Genomic DNA, 22,283 nt, shown 5'->3' with positions numbered 1-22,283 from the left:
TATTTATTTAACTTTATTATTACTATTTTTTGAGATTGAGAGAGGAAGAGAGAGAGAGAAAGTGACAAAGCAAGCCACCAGGTCCAGGACTTTAACGTGTTTTAGTATCTGTTTTAGAATGAAATAATTCATTCTCTCATAATTGCCTTCTAAAAATATATATATTTATTAATTTTAGCAATCAAAATGCCACAAAATTGAATATTTCTATAGACCAACATAATATTGTCATTCTAATACCTGACATAGTTTAAAGTTAATATTGAGCATGTGAGAGTCCAGTGCTTTAACCGCCATGCCACCTGCTGGCCCCATGAAGTTTCTTTTAAAATTTTTACTGATTTCCAATTTAAGTATTAAATATGAGAAATTCTTATTCAGTTGGTACATAAAATAGTTCTTTAGAGGGTGAGTTACATTCTAGCTATTTTATTTCTAGTACTTATATACAGACTCACTTTTGGTTTTCATTTAATATTAACTTTATTTCATTATTTTATCTGTTTTAAGACACTAAAATAGACTCATTTTGAAAACATCTTCTTAAAACTTTTTATTTATTTATGTATGTATTTTTAGAGGTTTTTGCCGTAAGGTGTGTGTGCTCACCAGAGAGAAACAGAGACAGTGAGAGGGAAAGTGAGAAATTCCCCACCCCCAGGGGGCTGGCTGCTCCGCAGTCCCTTCTCCATTCTCTTCCTGGGATCTTGGGCACACACACAGGCGCCTGGTGTGATTTTCAAGCTATGGGCCTGGGACCTGAACCGTGGTCAGCTATGTGGGAGTCCTGCGATGTAACTACTGCACCATCTGCTGGCCCTGAAAACAACATTTTAAACATATAAAAATGTAAACGGAATCAGCCTAAATGCCTTGCTTACTTAGTACATAACCTATATAAACACTGGGAAGTTTACTCACAAGATAGGTACTGCGTTCAGTCAGAAAAGGATGGTGTAGGTGCTGTGACTGCGTCCGTTTATAGCTCAGTGTGGTAAAAACAGCTGGATCACTACTCTGGCATTGTTCAAAACCTAGTTAATAGATCAGTTATCTAATTGGCCAGTAATATTCAGAAGCCCAGTTGTTCTATTGTATATAGTGCTTTATATAAACAAGCTTATATATACTTGGCTTTGGATATAATATCCAAACCTGTTAATCGAGCACTATTCAAGGAGCCCTAGTTACAGTCTGTAAGTTTTATAGCTAAGCCATGCCATAAATATTTATGAGCACCTGCTCTGTGGAAGGGCCAAACCAGGTCCTAGGAAACACAAAGCTGAGCCCTGGCATCAAGTAGCAGAAATCTCATATGGGAGATGAGAAGTAAAAAGAATTATGTTTGGTGCCAGCAGGTGGCATAGTGGTTGAGGTGCTGGACTCCCACGTAGCTGACCACAGTTCAATCCTGGACTTGGTGGCTAGCTTTCTCACTTGCCCTTTCTCTCTCTCTGGTCAAATTAAAAAATAACAACAAATAAAATTAAATAAATAAATAATTATTCATAAGAAAAGAAAAGGCACAGAGAAGCACTTGTGGTATTTTATAAATGGAAGCATCACTTTTGTGTGTGTGTCGTAGGTATGTTTGGGGCTGTTTTTGTTTTTTGAAGACAGGGTCTCCCTGTGTCACAGCCCTCCTGTTTCAGTTTCCCCAGGAACCAGGACCACGTGTTGCCCACACTGGCCACAAGCCAGTGTTCTTCCTGCCTCAGCTTTCCACCACTGTGGCTAGTTTTTTAAGGCTTGAATGGGAATCAAACCTGGGCCTCTCATGTGGCCTAAGCCTGCCAAGAGTAGCAGTGTCAACTAGCACACTACCTTGACTGAACCGGGAAAGATCTCTTGGAAGGTGCTGGGGAAATATAATTTGAAATTGTTGGAGAATGAGTAAATAGGATTTTGGTAGGCATAAAATTATGAAGAGAACTGCTATTTGAATCCCTAAGAAGGATTAAGAAAAGAGCCAGAATGGTTCTTACTCTAGATTGTTTTAGATAGTCTTTTGTATCTTGAAGTAAAAGTTAGGAGAACCTTTACATTTAAATTATTTTTATTTCTTTAGATACAGAAGACAGCATGAATGATCATGAAGATACAAATGGTTCAAAAGAAAGTTTCAGAGAACAAGATATATATCTTCCTATTGCAAATGTGGCAAGGATAATGAAAAACGCTATACCTCAAACGGGAAAGGTAACGTAGAAGAGAAATTTATAATAGATTTTTGGGGGACAGTGTAAAACTACATGAGTGCATAGTTCATGAATACAGTTAGCTATTGATTTTAGTCAACAGAAAAATCAGAATATTTCAGAAAATATTCAGATTTCAGAAAATCAAATATTTTTTTCATTTCTATATATTTACTGCACAGTATTCCATTTTCAGTTCTGTCCTGTCCCCAAAATGTTCTTCTCACTGGAAACAGATAAATTAGGATTAAGAATCTTTTTAAAAATAGGCGATATTGTCAGGACCAGCAGAGCATAATGGTTGCATTGCTGGACTCCCACATAGCCGACCCTGGTTCAAGTCCCGGACTTGGTGGTTTAAAAACTCATGCTTGGGCACATGTTTGTACAGGCCCAAAATCTCAAGAGGAAAATGGAGGAGAAGGGATTGAGGCATGGCCATCTCCCCTCGAGGGTGATTTCTCTTTTTCTGTGTCTTTCTCTGGCGAGTGCATATGCCCTATAGCAAAAATCTCTTTAAAAAAAATTATAAAAAATAGATGAAAATTTTGATATTTCTTATATTGCAGAATCTGTGTCATTTTATGACAGCTTATAAAAGAACTTATGAAAGTAATAATGTTTACAAGTAACTATACAATAAAATACATGACTGATTCTGGAGGTCCAATTCAAGAAGTCCTCCTTACGTTTTAAGGAAAAAGAAGTGTAACTGCTGATGTCATTCAAATAGTCTAGGCCTGCACTGCCCAGAACTGGAGCCACAAAACCACATGGCTCCCAGGGACTTGAAATGTGGATAGTCTGAATTAAGATCTGCTGTAAAAATAAAACACCGATTTTAAAGACTTAGTATTGGGGGCCAGCAGGTGGTGTGATGATGAAGGCACCAGACTCCCACATGGCAGACTATGGTTTGAATCCCAGACCTGGTAGTTTGCTTTCTCCCTTTCCCACTCTCTCTGGTCAAATTATAAAAATAATAATGATGAATAAAATTAAATTAAATAATTCTTTATTTAAAAATAAAGACTTAGTATTAAGAACAGAATTAAACTATTTTTAACACAAGGTTTTTAAAATTTAACTATATTTATTCATTCATTCATTTATTTAGAGGGACAGAGAGAGAGAAAGTGAGAAAATAAGCTATCGTGTCCGGGACTCGAACTGCAAGTTGGCCACGTGGGAGTCCAATGCCCTTAACTACCACACCACTGCCCAGCCCCCAGAATTAAAATATCTTATTTTTAAATAATTCTATACTTACATGATGATAATTTAGATCTATTGCGTTAAATAAAATACAAAAATTCATTTCACTTTTTTTCTTGTTTTAACATAGCTACTAGAAAGTGTAAACTTAGGTACATGGAATTATACTCTCTTGCTTGACTGCATTTATGCAACTCCTTTCCTTTTCCTGTATGTAAAGTAGGCAGAGTGGTGAAAGACAGTGTGTCTGAGTGTCATTGCTGTTACAAGTGACTCTCAACTCTATGACTAAACCATTAGCGGTTCACTTTGAGACCTCACACCCTTAAGGCAAGAATTGTTTTGATATGAGGTGGCAAGTGCATGCTTTAAAGAAGCAGGCCTTTTAGTAAATTCAAAAACCTGTCACCTGACTGTTATATCTTTAATAGTAAAAAAGTTAAAAGAATCACGTTATTATGGACCCCCTTTCTAAGCCTTAAATGAATGTTTTTTTAGAATTATTTATTTAATTTTATTTATTCATTTATTTTAATTGGACCAGAGAGAGATACACAGAGAAAGAGGAAGGGAAAGTGAGAAAGTAAGCCACCAGGTCTGGGACTCAAACCGTGGTCAGCAGTGTGGGATTGTCCAGCACCTTAACCACCACGCCACCTGCTAGTCCTCCCAGTTTTTGAGTTTGTGTTTTGCTTTTTGGTTTTGATTTTTCTGGTGTCCTTATTTGTGAGAATACTAATGCAGAGAATAGTTGTAGCTAAGCCTGCAGCCATCATTCTGCATCTGTACAGGACAGGATCGGTTTTCCCAGGGCACTTGGTTAGAAAGAGTTTTCATCTTGTCGGGGGGAGTAGGGCATCTGGTGGTTGCTTTTTTAATATTCAAATGATATCTGTTTTCTTTATATAGTTGCCAAGGCCTCTTACTTGTATTCAAACATTTATTCTGACTCTGAGGATGAGATTTTGATGACACATATTATGTTAATCTTATTAACATAGATGTCAGAGATTAAAGGTTAATAGTCATAAACTGAAAGATAAGTTGTTCTGAATAGCATTTTATTTTTGCAGGCTGTTAGGAAGGTGACGGTTATATTCTCTGTGAATTTACCTATGGTTTTTCTCCTCAGATTGCAAAAGATGCCAAAGAATGTGTTCAAGAATGTGTGAGTGAGTTCATTAGCTTTATAACATCTGAGGCAAGTGAAAGATGTCATCAAGAGAAACGAAAGACAATCAATGGAGAAGATATTCTCTTTGCCATGTCTACCTTAGGCTTCGACAGCTATGTGGAACCTCTGAAATTATACCTTCAGAAATTCAGAGAGGTAAGGAAGATGCCTCTTGCTTTTAAGAAAATTAATTATTGGGAACCAGCAGTTAGCGTAATGGCTATGTCACTGGACTCCCACATAGTCGACTGCCGTTCGCATCCCGGACCCGATGGCTTAAACTCACGCCAGGCGCATGTGCGTGCGTGCCCAAGATCCCAAGAGGAGAATGGAGGAGAAGGGATTGCGGCGTGACCATCCCCCCTGGGGGGTGATTTCTCGCTTTCTGTCTCTATGTCTGTCTCTGTCTGTCTGGCGAGCTCACGCGCCCTATAGTGAAAACCTCTCTAAAAGAAAAAAAAGAAAATTAATTATTCACTTTCAAAATGTATTATTTCTTTAAAGAATTCATTCTATAGTAAATTACATAACATTTCTCAGAAATAGTATATAATTGCTTATATTATGGTATAATTATGGTATAATATAAGCAATTAAATTGCTTGTGTTTTTTTTCCTTTGTTTATACTAACTGCAGCAGAGTTACATAATGATTCCAGATTCTGACTACCTGGAGGCCGAATCCCATTTTCACTGCACACGAACTCTGTGACATTGGGCAGGTTATTTAAGCACTTTAGACCCTGGCTTCCTGTCCGTAAAGTGAGGCTCATAGCACCTACATTGCAGAATTACTTGAAAGGATTAAGTAAATGAGGTTCAGTGCCCAGTAACAGTACTTCTTCTGTTGCTGTTATTAATTTAAAAGAGTTAGCATCTCTAAGTTTGGAACTTTTTAGATAATAAAAAGAGGAAGTTTTACTATATCCTTTTCTTCTTCTTCCTTCTTCCTCCTCCTTCTTTTTGTAATTGCCAGAGTGCTCACCAGAGGGAGGGAGCAGGAGAAAGTGCTCCCCATGTGGCATGGTCTCTTTGTTTCTCCATCCTGTTGGGGTTTGGGCAAGCAGGTACCATGCATCTTGGGGGATGTGTTTTTTAGGCTTCTAGGTCTGGGATTTAAACCGTAATCGCCATGTAGGAGCAGGCTCCCTTAACCACTAGGCTATAGAGCTAGCTCCCTTTCTTATTATTGATCTTTGCCTATGGGTATGAAACCTGTAAAAATGAGTTGAGGTTAGCATATTTCCACATTGAATGTCAGATTTACTTTGCTTTCGAATATATTCGTAATATCTCCCATGTTAGAATTGCATTAAATTAGTGATATCTGCATGGAATGACTAAAGTAGGAAGAAAATAGATAAATTCTTATAGTACTTTATCAAATCTTCAGTATCATAAAAGTTTAGAGGTTTTATTTATTTTGAAAGATTTTTGCTATAGGGTGCTGTGCTCGCTGGACGGACAGACAAAAAGTAAGAAATCACACACCCCAGCCCCCAGGGGGAGATGGCCACACCACAATCCCCTCTCCTCCATCCTCTTAAGGATGTTGAGCACACATACACACACATGTGAGTTTTAAGTCGCTAGGTCCAGGACTTGAACCACGGTCAACTAGGTAAGAGTCTAGTGACATAATCATTTACACCATGTGCTGGTCTCTAGAGGTTCTATAATATGGACTCATAGAGATCTTTGGTCCAAACTATAATTTTTATTTAGGGAGAATTTTTTTTTTTTTTTTAATGAGAGAGAACATATGGGTATGGGAGGAGGCGGGAGAGATAGAGGTTGGTATTTTTTTTTTGACGGGGTCTCACCATCATGCTCTTCTTCCCCAGCCTCCCAGTTAGTTAGGATCACAGGCATTACTACCATACCTGGCCTGTTCAGGGTGGCCAGGGGCCTGAACACAGACCTCCTGTGTGGTCCCAGCCTCACTCAGTGGTTCTTTACCACTACAGTTGGGTCTACTTAGGAATTTTAAGTCTAAACTTCTGCTACAGTACTGCCCATTTGACTGAGAGCAATACACATGGGTAAGTGGTAACTTGAATTGTTTGTAGTAGACTTATAAGCTGAATAATTGTTATTTTGCAGGCCTCATCTCTAAGTAGAATTCTGTCATCTCTTTGATGTGGTATGAAATTAGAAGAATTTATTTTTATCCATAAGAAAAAAACTTGAGATTTTCTAGGTCATTTCTAACACTGTCTTGTAATGAGTACTGCTTTTATAAAAACTTAGCAGTTTGGAAGCCCTCTTCATATGTAATTAACCAGAAGTGTTAATAAATACTGTTTAGTGTCTGTAATAATAGAATCTCCTAATTTTAGACAATAAGTAAGCATTCTCATTTGGAAAACTGTTTCGTTAGAAGACCAGTGACGACTATTTTTCTGTTGTTTCCTCAGGCTATGAAGGGAGAGAAAGGAATTGGTGGAGCAGTCACAGCCACAGATGGACTAAGTGAAGAACTTACGGAGGAGGCATTTAGTAAGCAGTGTTGTGATACAAGGCGTGTAGATTGTTAGCGGTGATTCATTCTACACATCTCTAGTGGTATTTTTGGAATATCAACCCTGAGTATTTTGACGTAGCCCTATTATGAATAGTTTTTTTTTTTTTAAGTTTATGCCCTCATGTTGGAATTCAGGGAGTAAGACATATAGAACATTTTAATTCTGCAGACATTGTAACTTGTCACTGATAGTTCTGATTTTCATAGCCCCCAGTTGTTGATGAAGAATCATGTGGATAGCAATATTGAAATTTGGGGCCAGCCGGTGGCATGGTAGTTAAGACAGTTGGATTCCACATGGCCAGCTGCATGGTTTGAGTCCCAGACCTGGCAGTTTGAAAAACGTGTGTGGCAGGGGGGTATGTATGCATGCCCAAAATCCTGAAAGGAGAAATGGAAAAGAAGGGATTGTGGCATGAGTATGCCTTATTGCGGTTGCTCTCTCACTTTCCTTCTCAGTCTGTCTTCAGTGAGCACATACTCCCTCTAGGAAAGTGAAAAATAAAAAAGGAACATTGAGGGTTTGGTTTTGATTTTGGGTTTTTTGAGACAGAATTTCTCCATAGGGCACGTGTGCTTCTTGGAGAGACAAAAAGCGAGAAGTCACCCCCCTACCCCCCGGGGAATGGCCATACCACAATCCCTTCTCCGTTCTCTTCTAGGGATCTTGGGCTCATACACACACATCCAGTGTGAGTTTTAAGCCACTGGGTCCAGGACTCAAACTACGGTAAACTACGTGGGAGTCCAGCAACATAACCATTAGCTGTCTTGTCTGCTGGTCCTGGAACATTGAGATGTTTATAATACGAAAGCTTGTGATTTAAATAAATTTGTGTGCAAGTTGTCTTTTTTAAAAATTGAGTGTCATATTGGTGAACTAAAAAGTCTGTGATATATTTCAATATGGGAAATATATATAAAATGTATATGTACAATACATGTAAAATACAGACTGCCAGGTTATGTAAGTGTTGCTCCCAGCTAAGCCACAGTGTGCTGTAGGTCTAACCACAAGTCAGCAACTCTGCTCCAGTCTCTGTGCAGGTTTGTACTTGGGCAATTAGCTAATGTACACTTCAAATAAAGAAAGATTCAGAAAATTGAGAAATACAGTAGGAAAAGTATAGTTACTGTGGAACTTTTTTTTAAAGAATGATTTTAACTTATTTATTTTAATTTGATCAGAGAGAGACTTAGTGAGAGAGAGGGAGGGAGGAAGGGAAAGTGAGAAAGCAAGTTGCCAGGTCTGGGACTCGAACCTCAGTTGGCAATGTGGGAATTCAGCACCTTGTAGAACATTTTTAAAATGAGAAATTTGGGGAGGTTATGGTTTTGTGTAAGAGTACATCATTGATATGTGGCGGAATTGTAGTGACATGTTAATGGCACAACTTTAAGGTTTGGGCCAAGAAAGTAGATGGGACTGTCTCTCCTCTAACTTTTTCTTTCCTTTTTCTTTTAGCTAACCAGTTACCAGCTGGCTTAATAACTGCAGATGGTCAACAACAAAATGTTATGGTTTATACAACATCATATCAACAGGTACAGGACCTTCTTTGTATTTTAAGCTATAGCAAAATTAGATTATATCCATTGGTTTTTATCACAGGTAGTTAAGTTCAACACATTATTATTAAGGGCCTGATATATTTTTTTTTTTTTTGGAGAGATTTTCACTGTAGGGCGCGTGCACTCGCCAGACAGACAGAGAGAAACATAGAGACAGAAAGCGAGAAATCACCCCTCAGGGGGGATGGTCACGCCGCAATCCCTTCTCCTCCATTCTCCTCTCGGGATCTTGGGCACGCACGCACACGCGCCCGGCGTGAGCTTTAAGCCACCGGGTCCAGGACACGAACCGCGGTCGACTACGTGGGAATCCAGCAACATAGCCATTACGCTAACTGCTGGTTCCCAGGGCCTGATAAATTTTTAATAGGTTATTAAAAATTCTATTTCCTCAAAATATGAGGGAACGTCCAAAAGTTCATAGAAAAATGGAATTTATCTTTATTTTTGGTGCAAACAATCTTGAAATCCATGCACAAAAGTTTTTCATAATGTATTTTCCATGAACTTTTTGAAGATTCATATATATAACTCTACAGTACTCTCTTAATGCTTAAAAATACATATACATATTTATATTTGTATCAAAGCTTTCTAGAAAGATGCACAAATTACTAAAAAGCTTCCCTAGGTAGAAGGAGTGGTGATCTGGGATGGAAAATAGACTTGTTTTCGTTCACTGAATCTTCGTAATATGCATAGGCTATTTTAGAACTATTTTTTCCTTAATTCTGCTCTATTTAAATTTTTTTATCTTAGATTTCTGGTGTTCAACAAATTCAGTTTTCATGATCTGAAGAAATGATGGGGTGGGAGTGTAGAGAAGAAAGAATGTGTACGATTCTGGAATGGAGACATCGGAAGGAAATGACTGGTGACAAGATGTCTCTGTGTATTAAATAGCTGTAATGTAGCTTCCTGATGCCTGACTAATTGAGGTGTTAATTCTGACTTAAGAATCTTTTTCATGAATGATTTTAAAGAAAAATTTGGATTTTAAAGGTATTAAAATATTTTTGTTTTGTACAAGTTTGTTGCTCTGTATGACTACTGTATGCATTGTATATTGCAAATTTATTACTGTCAGAGATTTGTAGACAGTTTCTTATTTTTATATTGAATCATATTACTTTTGTAATTCAAGTAAGCAGCTGGGTTTATTCATGATGTTTGCCCTTTTAATAAAATATAAGGGTAGAGTTCATTTTGAATGCAAGTTGCCTTTATTATAAATTTGAGTTTGTCTTGGTTATATAACATCTTGCATGATAACTAACCTAGGTAGATTTTTAGCATTTGCCATATTTATTAAAATTACTTTTTTTGGGGGGTAAGACATTCATAGCTTAAGCAGCACCATTTTTTAAAACATGTAATTTAGTAATTAAGTGTGAATGCAGAAGCAAATATTGTATGTCTGCCCTATTAAACCTGGTGCCCATTAACAGTGTTTACACTGTTCATTGTGCCTGTTAACATAGTTTTACTTATCGGAACTTTTGTCAAGACTAGATTTGCTTTTGAGTTTTACATTATTATGAGTGTTGGAATTCATTTAAGTTTAATGTCGTCTTAACACTCTTAAAATGGTGCCCTTTTCATTTGGCATATAATTATTTCAAAGCGTATCTTCAAGTACTATAATATCCTCTTCCAGAAGAGGAATTTTATGTCCTTATTTTACCTTTTTAATTGCAGTGTCAGATTTCCCATTATACTACGGGAACCAAGAAATGTCAGACATCATTGTGTGTACAAACCTTTTGCACGGGTGAGTGAGTGAAACAGAAAACAGTGAGTGCTATGAACAGTGTGAAGCAGAAGCCGCCAACTTCTCCTGTGCTGTCTTGATCTTTGCAATAAACTAAACTTAGATAATGTAACTTTGTATAATTTAGTAGTATGGGTTGTTCTTTTTCTAAAGTTAGGACTGTATTTTCTCATCTGTTTTTTTTGGTGATAATTAACATGAGGGTTTTTGTTTTTTGTTTTAAATATTAAAATTTGTTATTGTATAGTTTGCCTAAAAGGAAGTTTGAGTGAATGTCATCTTTGGAGGACACTCAAATTTATAAGGTAGGAGCATGTTCCTAGGTATAGGCCAAACAGAAACATTGACCTTGCTGGAAGGAGCCTTTGAGGCATATTTTGGCTACTCTAAAGTTATTAACTCGCTCACCTCTTATTCCCCCTACCATTTAAAAAATAATCTTGTTATAGAAAATTCAAATAGAAAAAAATGAGCTAAGCAAAATCACCTATTAATACCATCTTATGTTGAATAACCAATGTTAATATTTTGATAAATATCATTTGTCCTTTTACTTTGCTAAATATGTATATTTTTATAAAAATGGGCTCATATTGTGCATAATGTTTTGTAACCTGCTCTTTTCACTTTACAATATATTGTGAACATCTTTCCCATGTCGTGCATAGTCTTCTGCATCATTTTTATTGGTTTATTCTGTTGTAAGGCTGAATCATAATTTATTTGACCTTCTATTGGACATTTTTGACTATTTTCATCTTTCCACAGTTATAAACACTTCACTGAATCTTGTATACATCATGACTGTTTTCTTAAAATAAACTCTTGAAGTAGAATTGTTTGGTTACCGGATATGCACATTTTTAAGGCTTCTCCTACTTACGTATGGGTATATTTTTGAAATATTTTTCCCTTTGATCCAGGCAGTATGTCACTATATAATTGATAAAAGCACTTGGTCTTTGCTTATCAAATTCTTTCTCTAAAATTAGTTTAAAAATTGGGTTATGTTTGAGTAGAGAATCAAGATAAAAAGAAACTTGACAGTTTAAACATTTAAATCAGTATATAACAAAACAAATTTCTAAACTTTATAATCTGCTGCTAGTACTAAGCAGGGCTTCAGAGTAGGTAAAACCAGGTCTCCTTTTGGTTTTCTGCCCTTTCTACTCTGATGGGAGAGAAGACGGCCACTGTGTGTACGTCAGACACACGTCAGGCACACGCACACGAGAGTTAATGTTGGCTTCTTACTTGGCCTCTGTTGCGTTTAATTGAGTGTCACATTTTCTCCCCTGGAACTTAAGTGTGTAAGCTTCTCTGTTAAGCTAAACATGTTTTTCTAAATAATTTTATAAAACTACTCTTGTAGGTATCTAAAGGAGAAACGGGTTCAGTGACTGTCATTGGTAGAAGGTACTTCATTAGGTTCTGTCCATGCTTTTACTACCTCATTATACCAGGGATGCTTTAGTCCAGAAAGGTTTTGCTTTGGTTTTGGTTTTGGTTTTCTAAAGGGACCTTCCCAATGTCATGCACTGTGGTATGGTAAGTTGGTGTGTGAAGCTATTTGTAATTTTTTTTTTCTTCCTACAGTATATTATCTATGCAGTGTTTTCCTTTCTTCAAAACCAAGTCTTAACTACCTGTTTTCCAGATTGCCTTTGTGGGTAAAAGGTGTACCAAATACCTTTAATAATTCTAATCGAACGTAATTATGAGGGTCCAACTAAAAGAATTTCTGCAGCAGTAGCAATTAGGCATCAAAAATGATCTTTTTTTTAAAAAAAGGTTTCTGCCATTTGCCAATGAACTCTTGCAATGCAAGATTTAAAAAGTATTTTTTTCTTAGGGGAAGTTATTAACAATTCAAAATAAGATACCATGTGTTGGGACCAGTAGGTGGCATGGTGGTTAAGGCACTGGACACTCCCACGTGGTTGACCAGGGTTCGAGTCCTGGACCTGGTGGCTTGCTTTCTCACTTTCCCCCTCTCTCTCTCTCTCTGTGTCTTTTTCTGGTCAAAATAAAATAAATGAAAAATAAAATTAAATAATTAATTTTAAAAAAGATACCATTTGTTGTTTTATTTGCTAAAGTATGCCCTGAATCACTAAAATTAAGTGGTACCAGGTAAGATTGAATCAAGAATGAATCTATTTTTTGGTCTCTCTGAATTAGGCAGCTTACATATTAATGTGTATAAATTAATAATTTCTGTAGATTGACTTTAAACTCACATTAAATCATATAGTGTGCTCATGAATGAAAAAAATGGAGACTTCTGTTTGTCAGGTAGCTGTACTACACTGTCTGACAAATACTCAGTTTTAATGTGTGGTTTCTTTTAGAGCTGGGAATGCTGCCTTTGCTTACTTTACAAGTGTAGCCCCCTCTTACGCTCTGACCACCCTGAACTCCTCTTGGTTCCTGTGCCGAGTTCTTTGCCTCCCTCGTCCCCCTACCATTGGCCTTAAAGACATATACATACACTTCCCTCTGCCTAGAACATGCTTTCTCTTACTCTGCCTAGCTAAGTCTCATTAGTCCTTCAGGTCTCAGCTTAAACTTTATCAGGAAAGCCTTTCAAACGTTTGTTAAAACATTGTACTGATCACCAAATACAGAAAACAGCACAGCCACGCGGAGTAGGTGTGTAGCAGCCTTTGTGCTGGCTAAGACATTTCTCTTCAGGGTCTGATTTTTTTCTTGTACCTAAAAACCCTAAGGCAGAATCCCTTCAAATCACGGCCCACAGGTGGCACTGACGGATTAATTTTGGTTTCTGTTCCTTGTGTTTAAAGATACAAGCTAATCTAACAGTGCCTCACAGCTCCCTGCCTCTACTCCAGAGGCTGTTCCTTTTGCACTGCAGATACCTGTGCCGAGCAATGAGATTATCATAAGAACTCCTATGACAAAGTTAGTGCCAACAAGTGTACCAAATAAGAATATAAGCCACTAAAATACGGGTTCGCACTGTGGAAACTTTAATTGCCTTGTATTCATTTTAGAGATGCAAATTACAAGTCAGTAGGTAATTCCTCCATCTTTCCCCAAAACGCAGTGATTACATAATTGACATCGCAGCATAAACTTCTGCCTCTTTAAAGTTATAATTTAGATCTTCCCTGACTGTCCTCTAAGAGCAAGCAGCAACGTGTTTGTGTTTTACTTCTGCACCTGTGTTCTGGGGCTCAATTTCAGAGTACATCTAAATGAAGGATATTTCTGAACCTTGAACACTGGCTGGTTGGTTGAAAACAAGTTGCTGGGCAAAGACAAGTCATAACAGAATCTGCCTTTCAGCCAGGACAGGTATGCCACGGAGGCTCATTCAGGCATATATAATTCCCAATTGAGGTTTACAAGAAACAAAATCCAAATCCTGTTTTCAGACCAAGCAGTCATTAATTGAAGAACACAAAGGAGTGCTGTCTGGGCATTTAAGGAAATAGAGCCATTCCCTACTTTGGAGGGAGAATTTTATCTTTCTATAACAAATGGTTTCTTTCTGAACATTTTTAACCTTGCGAGTATTAACAGCAGTCCCCACACTATATCCTAAGAGTGGTATCTTGCAGGACAGTCCAAAGGAGAGAACTAGGCATCCGATAATTCTGTACAGATTACCAAGTACCAGGTTTCTGACTCACATCCAGAGCAAACTAAAATTGTAATCTAGACTTCGTTTAGTAAGACAGCCTAGGTACCCTAACTAATATATACTAACGTAAAAATGATAGAAAATAACATACAAAAATCAGTGAGTTGACATGAAAGCCAAGGAATTTCCAGAATTCCAAAACTGAAGTAAAAATAGGAAACCTGTGAGGTAGTTCCATACCAAAGTCTGCTTTTGCCCTGAGGTCTTTGAACTAGCAGTAGAAGGACACAGCCTAAAGCTTACCTGGGGTAGAAGTGTTTAATAGCGTCATCACAGAGAAGCAGGGAGCATGGGCCCTTTGCCCATCTTGATTTTGGAACTGGGTGAAGAAGAATAAGCTACTGCCATCCTCAAATTCATAATTCTAGGCCATCCCTTAAGGTTTGTTATCTGAAATCCAGAACCATCAAGCTGCTAACTTAGTGGTCTCAGATTGGTAGTCCCTGGGTGTCTGGCAGAGCAAACAAATTCTTCAAGAGATTTCTATTTCAGTCTGTGTCCAGAACATTCTTAATTGCTAAGGGAAAAAAGATAACACAAACTTAAGGGCAGACGGCACCATGGATGAAAAATAAAGTAAGTAACAGATAATAGAATTATCCACAAAGATTTATTAGTGTTAACACAGAGAAAAATAGTGCTATTTAATGAAATAGAAGCATATTACAAGATTATATAGGAAACAAATGGTATGTAAACCAACAGAACTTGTGAGAAAAACTGTATATAAATATATATATGTGTATACACATGCACAAACCCATACATATGTACATACATATATACACTGAACATAAAAACCCAACAAATAGGAAAGAAAAGAAGAAGAAAATGAAAAAAGACAAGGTAAGAAGGGGCGAGAGGGGGTCCAGCAGATGGCGTAATGGTTACAGTGCTGAACTCCCACATGGCCAACCTCGGTTCAAGTTCTAGACCCAGAGGCTTGAAACTCACACCAGGGGTATGTGGGTGTGCATACACAAAATCCTGAGAGGATAATGGAAGAAAAGGGATTGTGGTGTGGCCAGCCCCCAGGGGGTGATTTCTTACTTTCTGACTGGTGATTGCACACGCCCTATACAGAAATCTCAAAACAAGAGAAGGGGTGAGTGGGACTAGCAGGTGGCATGGTAGTTAAGGTACTGGAATCCCACATAGTTGACCGTGGTTCAAGTCCCAGACCCTTTATTTATATATAAATATTTATATTATAATTTATATATATAATATAAATATATATATATATTCGCCCTATACAGAAATCTCAAAACAAGAGAAGGGGTGAGTGGGACTAGCAGGTGGCATGGTAGTTAAGGTACTGGAATCCCACATAGTTGACCGTGGTTCAAGTCCCAGACCCTTTATTTATATATAAATATTTATATTATAATTTATATATATAATATAAATATATATATATATTTATACTTCAACTGTGGTCGACTACATGGGAGTCCGGCAACATAGCCATTACACTATCTGCTGGTCCCTGATAAATACATATTTTTTAAAGTGAGTGAACGAAAAGGCATAATTTATGAAGACGACTTAGGATAAATACAACAGGGACCAGCAGATGGTGTATAGTTATGTCACTGGACTCCCACATAATCAACCATGGTTTGAGTCCCAGACTCGATGGTTTAAAATTCATACTGGGTATATGCGTGCCCAAAATCCTGAGAGGAAAATGGAGGAAAAGGGATTGCAGCATGGTCATCTCCCCTGGGTGGGGTGGGGTGGGGTGGTTTCTTGCTTCCTGTTCCTCTCCAGTGAGTGCACACACCCTATGGCAAAAATCTCTCTTAAAAAAAATACAACTGTATTTATTATTATTAATCCCCCCAAATATAAAAGGATTAAATTATCCAGTTAAAAAGATTTCCTCTGGGGAACCAGCAGGTGGCATGGTGGTTAAGGCACTAGACTTCCCACATGGCTGACCACAGTTTGACTCCTGGACCTGGCAACTGCTCGCTCGCTCTCTCTGTGTGTGTGTGTGTGTGTGTGTGTGTGTGTGTGTGTGTGTGTGTCTGGTCAAGTTAAAATAAATGAATGAATAAATGAAATTAAACGAAATAGTTCTTTTAAAAAAAAATTTCTTGGGACCAGCAGTTAGCGTAATGGCTGTTGCTGGACTCCCACATAGTCGACCGCCGTTCGAGTCCCGGACCCGGTGGCTTAAACTCACGCTGGGCGCGTGTGCGTGCGTGCCCAGGATCCCGCGAGGAGAATGGAGGAGAAGGGATTGCGGCGTGGCCATCCCCCCTGGGGGGTGATTTCTCGTTTTCTGTCTTTCTGTCTCTCTCTGGTAAGCGCATGCGCCCTATAGCCAAAAAAAAAAAAAAAAAAGATTTCCTCTGGATTCATCTTTTAGGTATGTTTCCTGCAAACTCAAAATATAAGGTCAAAGAAAGATCAAAGATGAACCAGACACAAACTAACTAAAATATTGCTAAATTAAGTAATAACGAGGCAACAAGCAATCATAGGGACATAGTCACTACATAATTATGAGGCTCAATTCATCAGGGAAGTAAAACAATTCTCAACTATGTATGCATCTTATAATAAAGTCAAAAGAGAAGAGATACAAATAAAATCTCAAAGAAACTGAAAAATCTGCTATCACAGTAAGATTTCGAGACTTAAGTAAATAAAAAATTAAGTGCAAGATAAATCAGTAGGGAGATCTGCACAAGTCTGATAGAATACTTACAGAGACATACGCAACTACTGAGGAATGCACATTCTCTTCCAGCAAACATGGAACATGTGTTAAATAGATCACATGATAGGACATAAAGCTAATCTCAAATTTCAGAAAACTGAAATCTTACAGATTATATTCTCTGGTAAAATGATATTAGAAATACAGATTAAGATAATCTATAACCCACCCCTGATGTTTGGAAATAAATATACTTTAAAAATAACTAATGGGTGAAACATTCAAACAGCTAAAAGGATTAATCAATAAAACATGAGGAAGCACAAATAAACGAAGGAAATGCAAAGGGGCCGTAACTACAGATACTGTGAATATTAACGTGGTACAGAGACAATATGAACAGGTTTATATAAAAAAATGTTAAACTCAGATGAAATAGATAAATGGCTATAAAACTCTTATTAAGTTTAACAAAATGGACTCAAGAATAATATAAAATACTAAATGATCCTAAAACTCTTAAAAGAAACAATAAAAAATCTTCCCTTAATGACTAAATTTGTTTTAACATCTAGTCCTAACCTGAAACAAAAAAGTGTAAAATCTCATTTCATGGGCCAGCAGGTGGCATAGTTGTTAAGGCGCTGGACTCCTACGTGGCCAACTGTGGTCCAAGTCCTGGATCTCGCAGCTTAAAAATCACGCTGGGCACATGTGTGCGCTTGCCCAAAATCTTGAGAGTAGAATGGAGAAAGATTTATGGCATAGTCATGCGTCCCTGGGGAGTGATTTCTCTCCTTCCCTCTTTGTCTCTGTCTCGCTCTGGTATGCAGACACACCCTATGGCAAGAACCTGAGGGGGAAAAAAAGCAGAAAACATGTTTCATGAAGCTAATATAACCTTGATATTAAAATCAGACAATGATTAGACAGGAAAGGAATATTAAATATTTTCCTCATAAACAGAAGCAAAACTTCTACACAAAGTATTGTCAAATTGAGTCCAGTAACATACACATTGAAACACATGCATACAGTGACCAAGTTGGGTTTACACTAAGAATTAAAATGTTGGTTTAGGGATGATGCATGGTTTAATGGTTACGTCACTGGACTCTCATGTAGTTGACCACAGTTTGAATCCCGGACCCGGTGGCTTAAAACTCATGCCAGATGCATGTGTGAGCATGCCCCAAGTCCCAAGAGAACAGACGAGAAGGGATTACAAGTGTGGCCATCCCCCTGGGGAATGATTTCTTGCTTTCTCTGTCTCTCTGGTGAGCATGTGTGCCCTACCTCAAAAACTTCTCTTAAAAAACAAAGTGGGTTTAATAAAAAGCCAACTACCAGGGCTAGAGGATGGCATGTTGGTTAAGGCGCTGGACACTCCCACATGGCCCACCATGTTTCGAGTCAGAGACCTGGTGACTTGCTTCCTCATTTTCCCGCTCTCTGTCTCTCTCTGATCAAACTGAAATAAATGAATGAATAAATTAAATAAATAATTATTTTAAAAACAAAGCCAACTACCATAATTTATACACTAATGGAATAAAGGAGGAAATGATCAGTTAAATAAATATACACAGAAAAAGAGCATTCAATAAAGCAAACTAGAAATAGAAGCGAACTTCCTTAACATGATGATGGTCATTTGTAAAAAACAAAACAAAACAAAACAAAAACAAAAACACACACAGCAGTGAAATACTAAAAGTATTTCCTTTAATTTGAGGTTAAAAGAAGGATGTTCACTATCAGTTCTTCCCAACATTTTTTTTTTTAATTGAGTTTTTTTTGCTATAGGGTGCATGTGCTCGCCAAAGCCAAAAAGATGGAGAGAGACAGTAAGCGAGAAATCACCCCACCGGGGGATGGCCACGCTGTAATTCCTTCTCCTCCATTCTCCTCTCGGGATCCTGGGCACACACGCACATGCACCCGGTGTGACTTTAAGCCACTGGGTCCAGGGCTCGAACCGTGGTCGACTACATGGGAGCTCAGTGACATAATCATTATACCATCTGCTGGTCCCAAAAAGAAATTCCTTAAAAGGGCATAAAGCTCAGAAAGGAAGAAAACTGCCATTATTTGCAGATTACATCATTTTAAAAATCTTAAAAGTACATCTTGATACATTATTAGAACTAATACATGCTTAGCATAGTTGCTGAATATAAATCAAAATATAGCAACAATATTTCTTTTTCTTTTCTTTTTTTTTTTTTTTTTTTGAGAGATTTTCACTGTAGGGCGCGTGCACTCGCCAGACAGACAGAGAGAGACATAGAGACAGAAAGCGAGAAATCACCCCCCAGGGGGGATGGTCACGCCGCAATCCCTTCTCCTCCATTCTCCTCTCGGGATCTTGGGCATGCACGCACACGCGCCCGGCGTGAGTTTTAAGCCACCGGGTCCGGGACACGAACCGCAGTCGACTACGTGGGAGTCCAGCGACATAACCATTATGCTAACTGCTGGTTCCCCTCTCTTTTTTTCTTTTAAGAGAGATTTTTATACCAGGGCGCGTGCACTCACCAGAGAGACAGAAAGTGAGAATTCATTCCCCAGGGGGAATGGTCACATCACAATCCCTTCTTCATTCTTCTCTTGGAATTTTGGGCATGCATGCACACATGCCTGGTGTGTCTTTAAGTCACCGGGTCCGGGACTTGAACCGTAGCCAACTATGTGAGAGTCTAGCAACATAACCATTATACCAGGTGCTGGTCCCAACAGCACCAATATTTCTATAATCAGTAATAAACAGAATAGAAAGTATAATTTAAAAAATTCAACTTACCACAGCATTAAAAAAAATAAAATAGAACTTTCTATGAAGAAATCTAATATAAGACATAAAGGCTTATATAGAGAAAATTATTAGTTTATTGAGAGATGTCTAAAAAGACCTAATAAATAGAGACAAAATTTTTTAGCTGGGAAAACCCATTGAAAATTGTTAATAGATTCAGTACAATTGCAAAAGACATATATAAACTTGAAGAAGATATATGCAAACATATTTAACTGACAAAGGATTGGTATCTAATGTACATAAAGAAGCCCTATGATTCATTAAAAAAAGGCACAGCCTAATAGAAAAATGGGCAAAACACATGAACAGGTATTTCACAGAAGAGGAAACATGAGGGACCCATATATGAACACAATTTCATTAGTAATCATGCAGCTTATACCCACAGTAAGATACCATATAATCAACATCCACTTGTCAAATAAAGACAGTTAAGACTAAGACGTAGAGCCATGGGAATTTTCAACCACTGCCAGTAGGGCTGTAAATGAGTACATTAGAAAACTATTAATGTTTAGCATTAACAAGTAAAACCCACTCCTTACAGTAGCAGATCTCAAATTTTGGTCTGAGAATGTTTACATTCTTAAAAAGTATTGAGAATCTTGAACTGTTTTTCATGTGGGTTATATCTATCAGCATTTGCCATGTTAGATATTTAAACAGACATTCTTAAGACAAAAACAAGTATACACTTGATTAGCTCTTAGTGCAATGATGACATCATACAAATAGAAAATATTTAAATGTTTGAAAAAATGTGAGTGAAAAGGACAAGTAATGCTTTAGTATTATTATGAAAATAGTTTTGTCCACACAGACCCCATGAAGGGTCTCAGGGAGCCCCAGAAGCCCCTGGACCATGCTTTGAAAATAACTCTTAGAGCAAATGTTATGCAAATGCACCAGGAATACAAGAAGTCATTAATTCCTCAGTATTTATTGAGCATAATCTGTGCCAGGCATTGTTCTAGACATAGCAGAGAGTGAATATAGCAGAGACCAAAACAGGTAAGACCCCTTCCTGCCCACACAGAGCTTACATTGTAATTGGGCAGAATGTTCATAGCAGCGTTGTTTGTAATAGCAAAAAACTGAAAACAATCCAAATCTCCATAAATAGAAGGATGGATAAATTGTGAAACAGTCATACAATGGAATACTATACAGCAGTGAAAACATGAAATACATGCATAAATGTGGATGGGAATCTGATAAACAATGTCAGGGGGGAAAAATCACAGAATATATACAGCATAATTCCATTTACATAACAGTTCCAAAACAGATAAGCCTAAACAACACAGTAGGGCTACATACATAGGTGGTAGAAACACAAATAAAATGTGAGAATTAGTAACAAAAAAATCCAGGAGAATGTTTACCTTAATGGTATGGAGGGAGGACAAACAGGCATTCTAGGCAACTACTGAGAATATTGTAGTTCTTAAGATGAAGGCTGAATACATGTGCAAGTGTTTTATTTTTTAACCCATACATATATAGTTTATATGCTTTTGTATGTATAATTTCACAATAAATGTTTTAAAAGAGAAAAGCTATAAGGTTATATGTATATACTTTAGCCAACAAAGAGGAACATCTTCCAACATTTCAGTCACTGTTGTGCTATGCAAATCAGCCAATTGCAATAATAGGAAAAAAAGTCCATAATAATAGGAAAAAAAGAAATGAGTATGGCCTATTCCTCACAGAAATGAACTGGATCCCACAGGGTCCAGATTCAAGGAGATGGCAATGTTACAACATCGTTCTTCCAACTCAGCTCAGAGTCACTGGCATGACTCTGGTTATCTGGTTGCTTTGTCCACTGGGTATAATTATTTGTAGAAAGCAGGCAATAAAATGAGAGGTGATACAAATCTCCAAATAAACTGATAAAGACACCATTTCCTTACTGAATTGCACTGGGTTTATTTTTTCCATTGCCGGAGAGTGCATGTGCTCACCAGAGGGGAAGAGAGAGAGAGGGAGAAAGCATCCCCTATGGAGCATGGTCACACAGCGATCCCTTCTCCTCCATTTCTCCATCCTGTTAATATTTGGGGCACACACCCACACACATCCAAATGTGTTTTTCAAGCCACTGGGGCCAGGATTCAAACTGCAGTTTCAAGCATGGGATCCAGCTCCCTTAACCACTAAGTAAGTATGGCGCTGGCCCACACATTTACTTTCAAAGGTATAAATTCCCTCTGGCACATTCTCTTAATCATGCATCTACATGTTAAGTATTCTAAAAATGTGGAAGGACACACAGTGGCTACTGACGGTTTCTCCACATCAATGTCAGGAATCTTGCTAGTCACAGCAACGTCACAATTTTGCAATCATATCTTTGCCACCAAAGTCACTATCAGTGGCATTTTGCATACTTAAGGCAGTTAAAGTGCAATTTTTCCTGAATCAGGGGATTAGCTAGACATTTTGGTATGTGATTCAAAAATTCTAAAATATTAAATAGATCTAGAAACATTCAGTTGTCCCCTGTGCCCACACAGGGCAGGCTAAAGTTATTATCTTGGGCTACAAGCTTGGCATAAGGGGTAGACAGACTCAGCAGCAAACAGCCAGCATAGAGAACAGGGAAGTGGAACGTGACTTCTCTGTATCCAATCTCCCCACAGAGTGACACAGGAAGGCCAACTAATA

General features: G+C 37.8%; 2 protein-coding genes across 7 annotated transcripts in view; one reads left to right on the top strand and one right to left on the bottom strand.

Annotated features, from left to right (window-relative positions):
• Positions 1-11,290, top strand: part of NFYB (nuclear transcription factor Y subunit beta) — a 25,322-nt gene extending 14,032 nt beyond the window's left edge. For 3 of the 4 annotated variants that reach the window (XM_027775839.1, XM_027775836.1, XM_027775844.1), the window contains 5 exons: positions 2,069-2,199; positions 4,546-4,743; positions 7,005-7,086; positions 8,577-8,656; positions 9,443-11,290. In XM_027775839.1, the coding sequence (XP_027631640.1) occupies positions 2,069-2,199; positions 4,546-4,743; positions 7,005-7,086; positions 8,577-8,656; positions 9,443-9,475 (524 nt within the window). In that variant the 3' untranslated portion in view covers positions 9,476-11,290. The remainder of the gene's footprint in view (positions 1-2,068; positions 2,200-4,545; positions 4,744-7,004; positions 7,087-8,576; positions 8,657-9,442) is intronic. The other variant, XR_003551088.1, reaches the window with a different exon arrangement.
• HCFC2 (host cell factor C2) overlaps positions 1-22,283 on the bottom strand; it is a gene marked incomplete at its 5' end in the record, with an annotated part of 73,838 nt that overhangs the window by 7,450 nt on the left and 44,105 nt on the right. The window contains 1 exon segment of one of the 3 annotated variants that reach the window (XR_003551084.1): positions 14,365-14,638. Coding sequence is in view for 1 of the 2 variants with exons in the window: in XM_027775823.1 (XP_027631624.1) it covers positions 14,610-14,638 (29 nt within the window). 3 annotated transcript variants of the gene reach the window in all.

The sequence above is a fragment of the Tupaia chinensis genome, unplaced genomic scaffold, assembly GCF_000334495.1.
Source record: "Tupaia chinensis unplaced genomic scaffold, TupChi_1.0 Scaffold000054_1, whole genome shotgun sequence".
NCBI lineage: Eukaryota > Metazoa > Chordata > Mammalia > Scandentia > Tupaiidae > Tupaia > Tupaia belangeri.
The sequence above is the reverse complement of the archived record's forward strand: the minus strand, read 5'-3'. Positions and strand labels throughout refer to the sequence as shown.